The sequence below is a fragment of the Bubalus bubalis genome, chromosome 16, assembly GCF_019923935.1.
Source record: "Bubalus bubalis isolate 160015118507 breed Murrah chromosome 16, NDDB_SH_1, whole genome shotgun sequence".
NCBI classification, from domain to species: domain Eukaryota; kingdom Metazoa; phylum Chordata; class Mammalia; order Artiodactyla; family Bovidae; genus Bubalus; species Bubalus bubalis.
Window position 1 is genome coordinate 38,035,817 of NC_059172.1, and position 5,129 is coordinate 38,040,945.

The window sequence follows — 5,129 nt, forward strand, 5'->3', positions numbered from 1 at the left end:
ACGGAAAGTTTAGCTCTAAACTTTCAATTGCAAGGCATATAGAATGACATGAGAAATGTACATTATATTAGAGGAAAAAGGTGCAAAACTTCATACAGTATGAAGTTTATATGAAAGAGAATATTATACATAGTAATCCAAAATTATTGGACAAATAGATAAAGCATTTTAAAATGGTTATTGCTTCATTAGAATAACAAGTGATTTTCCAAGTTTTTATTATGTTTTCTATAGTTTCTTTTTAGATTTTTTTCTACATTAAAAAAAGTATTTATTTTGCAATAAGAGAAGAAAATTTTAAATGATATTTGTCTCCACCAGTCTTGGTGGTCATATTTCTCACTTGGGAATAAAGCATTAAACTTTAATATGTTTTTGCTTTTGTTGTTCCTTTTTCTATTCAAAAGTTTCTAAATGCCTATCTAGTACCATAAGCCCAAAGTTCTTTCTCTTTCAAACAGATTCTTCTGAGACATCTAATTGTGGAGAGTCAATCACCTGGGATACCTTGCTGAAGATTCTCCAGGGAAATTAAAATTCCTATGTAAGAAGATGTCAGCCCAGATTTTGAAAAACTCCTAAGGTTTCTCAGCCATGAATAAGAACTTGTTTGTGCCTAACACTGAGGTAAGTTTGGGTAATTTTTTAAAATAGCCATTTGAAAAAGATAGAGATATTCCTGGATAATAATACAATGGCTAAGAATATAAGCACAATTACCAAAAGACAACATTAGCAAAAAGCAATGTATTTCTCTTTCCCTTTCACTTCTTAAGAGACAGTGTTTTTTTGCCTTTATTGGTGTCTAGACTTAACCTCATTTCCACTTTATTCATTTCCTCGTGGTGTATACATAAAAGATGGTAGACACTGGAGATTTTTATCTTTAAGTGTTTCTAATCCAGGTCCATGAAATGATAGTTTCTCCAGGTGGTGACGTTTCAGGAGAAGTTTGGGAGAGCCTTTTTTATTAGAAGAGATGGTTCACACAAGATGAAGTCAGCTTAGGAAGCAGAGACCATGAGCCTCTGAAACTTGTATTCCTTTGCATTTCTTCTTTCTATGGTGGTTTCTACGTAGTCTGGTCAGTAGAAGTAGACATAATGGTAATTTCTTGAATATTTAGGTGAAAAGAATCTGTACCTTGTGGCTTCACTGCCATGTAATACATGCCATCACACTACAAGTATCTACTTAAGTCTGCTGAATGATGGGTGTGTTTGACACTGACTTTGCTGCATGAGAACTCAGGTTTATGCCACAGCTTAAGCATCCCTTTATTTTTTCGAATAAAAGAACAATTTTAACCCTTTGGAACCTTCAATTTTACTCAAATGTCCCTGAATCTATAAATTTCTTCAAATATCTTTCAGTCATTTCTACTGCCCTACAAGAAATAGCAATCCAAAAATATGGTATTGTCTGTTGTACTGATTACCTGTACAGTTATAATGAAATATTGTTTAAATTACAGCAGTATAGGCAATCAATAATCTTCATAAATTCAAGGGTTTCTTGAGTGTTCGTTTGTTTTAAAAATAAAGAAATTATTTTAGGTAGAAAGACAGAGAAGCCAAAAGAAAAGAATTCTGTATCTGAATGAATTCAAAATTTTGAATGAATTCAAAAAATTTTATTTTATTTTGAATGAATTCAAAAAATTTTTCTAAATTTTACCAAAATATCATAAAACTTTTTAATGATTTAGAAATGTAAATACTGTTTTTTTTCCTTCTCAAGAACACCTGAATTTTCACAACATGGAAAAGCATGATATTGACATCAGAGTTTGAATGCCAATCATATTAAATCTTACTACTTCAAAAATTTTATTGAGTTTCTACAGTATGTTATCATTAGCAAGATATCCAGAACAATTTTGCATATATAACTTGCTTTCCTCATAATCTTCAAGGCAAGAGCTGTAAGAGACAGAGACAGTAGGATAGTAGAAAGTATCCTTTCTAACTTTCTAAGCAGAAAGTTTGCTGCTCACATTAAACAAAGTAAGACCCTACTATTTATTTTTAGATAACATAGTTCAAAGATTCTTTTGCTAGAGCTGGGGAAATAAAAAACCATCCTGATTATCCTAACAAGATGAATGTTCATGGCTTTCATTGTTATCGTTCTACAAACCATTCTTGTATTTGGTCTCTAACCCCACCTCTATCTCCTATACAGAGAGCAATTGCAGACAAAGAATATAAAATGCCCTCCACATGTCAGGCATTATGTCTGGAGCCAATATCTCCAGCCTGACACCAGGATTCTTTATCTTGAATGGTGTTCCTGGGCTGGAAACCGCACACATCTGGATCTCCCTGCCATTCTGCTTCATGTACATCATTGCTGTTGTGGCCAACTGTGGACTCATCTACCTCATCAGCCATGAGGAGGCCCTGCATCACCCCATGTACTACTTTCTGGCCCTGCTCTCCTTCATAGATGTCACCCTGTGCACCACCACGGTACCCAACATGCTGTGCATATTCTGGTTCAACCTTAAGGAGATTGACTTCAATGGCTGCCTGGCTCAGATGTTTTTTGTCCACATGTTGACTGGGATGGAGTCTGGGGTGCTCATGCTCATGGCGCTGGACCGCTATGTGGCCATCTGCTACCCCTTACGCTATGCCACCATCCTCACCAGTGCTGTCATTGCCAAGGCTGGTCTTGCCACTCTGCTGAGGGGTGTGATGCTCATCTTTCCATTCACTTTCCTTACCAAGCGCCTGCCCTATTGTCGAGGCAACTTCATTCCCCACACGTACTGTGACCACATGTCTGTGGCCAAGGTGTCCTGTGGCAAAGTCAAGGTCAATGCCATCTATGGTCTCTTGGCAGCCCTCCTGATTGGGGGCTTTGATATTTTCTGTATTTCTATGTCTTACACTATGATCTTGCGAGCAGTGGTGAGTCTGTCTTCTGCAGATGCTCGTCACAAAGCCTTCAGCACCTGTACGTCTCACATATGTGCTATTGTCATTACATACGTTCCAGCCTTATTCACCATTTTTACTCACCGCTTTGGGGAAAAAAGCATTCCTCCTCATGTCCATATCATAATTGCTAATCTCTATTTGATGTTGCCTCCTACCCTGAACCCAATTGTATATGGAGTCAAGACCAAGCAGATCCGGGAAGGAGTCATCAAGTTACTTTTTAAGGAGAAAGATATCTTAGCTGCGAAATAGATTAAAGCATTAATATTGAAAAGCAAGGAAGGACAAATGATATTTTAGATGAGATTCTTGAGTGTAAATTTTAAACCTCATTGTTTCATTGAATATCTGCTATACTATTAACTGACCTTTTTGTAGAATTCATCAATGGTTAAAATTAAATAAATAAGAAATATGCCTATGAATTTGAGGACTTTTTCCTAAAAGGACTTCCACAGTAATTTTAAAACTATTTTAAATAATGTGATGCATCGAGTCCTAATGATTTGTATGTTGAACAAGCCTCTAACCGGGTGTGCATCATAAAAAAATAAAAGATTTACTGACCCTGTGTTGGAGATTCATCTGTTCTTGGGGGAAACCCATAGAAAAAGAAATCTGAGTCTGTTTCATAAGGCCCTTCTCTTATTCTAATGACTTCATTTACTTCACTATTCCTCTTACCACATCATTTTGTATTACCGGGTTTAGTTTTTTAAACTATCCCATGTCTACATAAGCTGTATGGAATTTCCCCTATTAAGGAGAATAATATTCAAATATTTCAATCGATGTGATCTAAATGAAAACTATGAAGGTAAGCAAGGAAATAGAGTCATAGAAACTTAGAACAAATAATTTCTTAAGGATAACTCTGGAAGATTTTTGGAGTAGACATGGAATAAGTCCTTGAAATAATTGTGAAGTGCTAGTAAGAGTCAGACACGACTGAGCGACTTCACTTTCACTTTTCACTTTCATGCATTGGAGGAGGAAATGGCAGCCCACTCCAGTGTTCATGCCTGGAGAATCCCACGGACGGCGGTGCCTGGTGGGCTGCCGTCTATGGGGTCGCACAGAGTCGGACATGACTGAAGCGACTTAGCAGCAGCAGCAGCAGCAGTAGGAAATAGATGAAATTCACCAGCAATATCTATAATCGTTTGGGTTTGGCTGACTTTATAGTTTTGTTTTCTTTAAGTTCAGCTACCACAAAGCTGAAGATCTAGATTTTTGACTCCAGGTGAGGTTGATCACTCCAAGCAAGCTTGCATAATGGCTAAGTATTCACAAACACTGATTTCTTGTTTCTTGTAACAGGCCTTGTTACGAACTGCAAAATTTGGAAAGCTAGGAAACTGTTCTTGGACCATTACTGGGCACTTCCAGACCACCTGATCTGCCTCTTGAGAAATTTGTATGAAGGTCAGGAAGCAACAGTTAGAACTGGACATGGAACAACAGACTGGTTTCAAATAGGAAAAGGAGTTCGTCAAGGCTGTATATTGTCACCCTGTTTATTTAACTTATATGCAGACTACATCATGAGAAATGCTGGACTGGAAGAAACACAAGCTGGAATTAAGATTGCCGGGAGAAATAGCAATAACCTCAGATATGCAGATGATACCACCCTTATGGCAGAAAGTGAAGAGGAACTCAAAAGCCTCTTGATGAAAGTGAAAGCGGAGAGTGAAAAAGTTGGCTTAAAGCTCAACATTCAGAAAACGAAGATCATGGCATCCGGTCCCACCACTTCATGGGAAATAGATGGGGAAACAGTGGAAACAGTATCAGACTTTATTTTTCTGGACTCCAAAATCACTACAGATGGTGACTGCAGCCATGAAATTAAAAGACGCTTACTCCTTGGAAGGAAAGTTATGACCAACCTAGACAGCATATTCAAAAGCAGAGACATTACTTTGCCAACAAAGGTTCGTCTAGTCAAGGCTATGGTTTTTCCTGTGGTCATGTATGGATGTGAGAGTTGGACTGTGAAGAAGGCTGAGCGCTGAAGAATTGATGCTTTTGAACTGTGGTGTTGGAGAAGACTCTTGAGAGTCCCTTGGACTGCAAGGAGATCCAACGAGTCCATTCTGAAGGAGATCAGCCCTGGGATTTCTTTGGAAGGAATGAAGCTAAAGCTGAAACTCCAGTACTTTGGCCACCTCATGGGAAGAG

The 5,129-nt window shown here is 37.8% G+C and overlaps 1 protein-coding gene across 1 annotated transcript; it reads left to right on the plus strand.

Annotated features, from left to right (window-relative positions):
• Positions 1-2,234: 2,234 nt before the first annotated feature.
• On the plus strand, positions 2,235-3,197 carry LOC102411145 (olfactory receptor 52N2-like). Its single transcript, XM_006053093.1, has one exon. It carries the CDS (start codon positions 2,235-2,237, stop codon positions 3,195-3,197), a length of 963 nt encoding a protein of 320 aa, XP_006053155.1.
• The last annotated feature ends 1,932 nt before the right edge of the window (positions 3,198-5,129 follow it).

Coding starts and splice junctions, on each gene's coding strand:
- LOC102411145 (XM_006053093.1), top strand. CDS start 2,235: ATGTCTGGAGCCAATATCTCCAGCCTGACACCAGGATTCTTTATCTTG.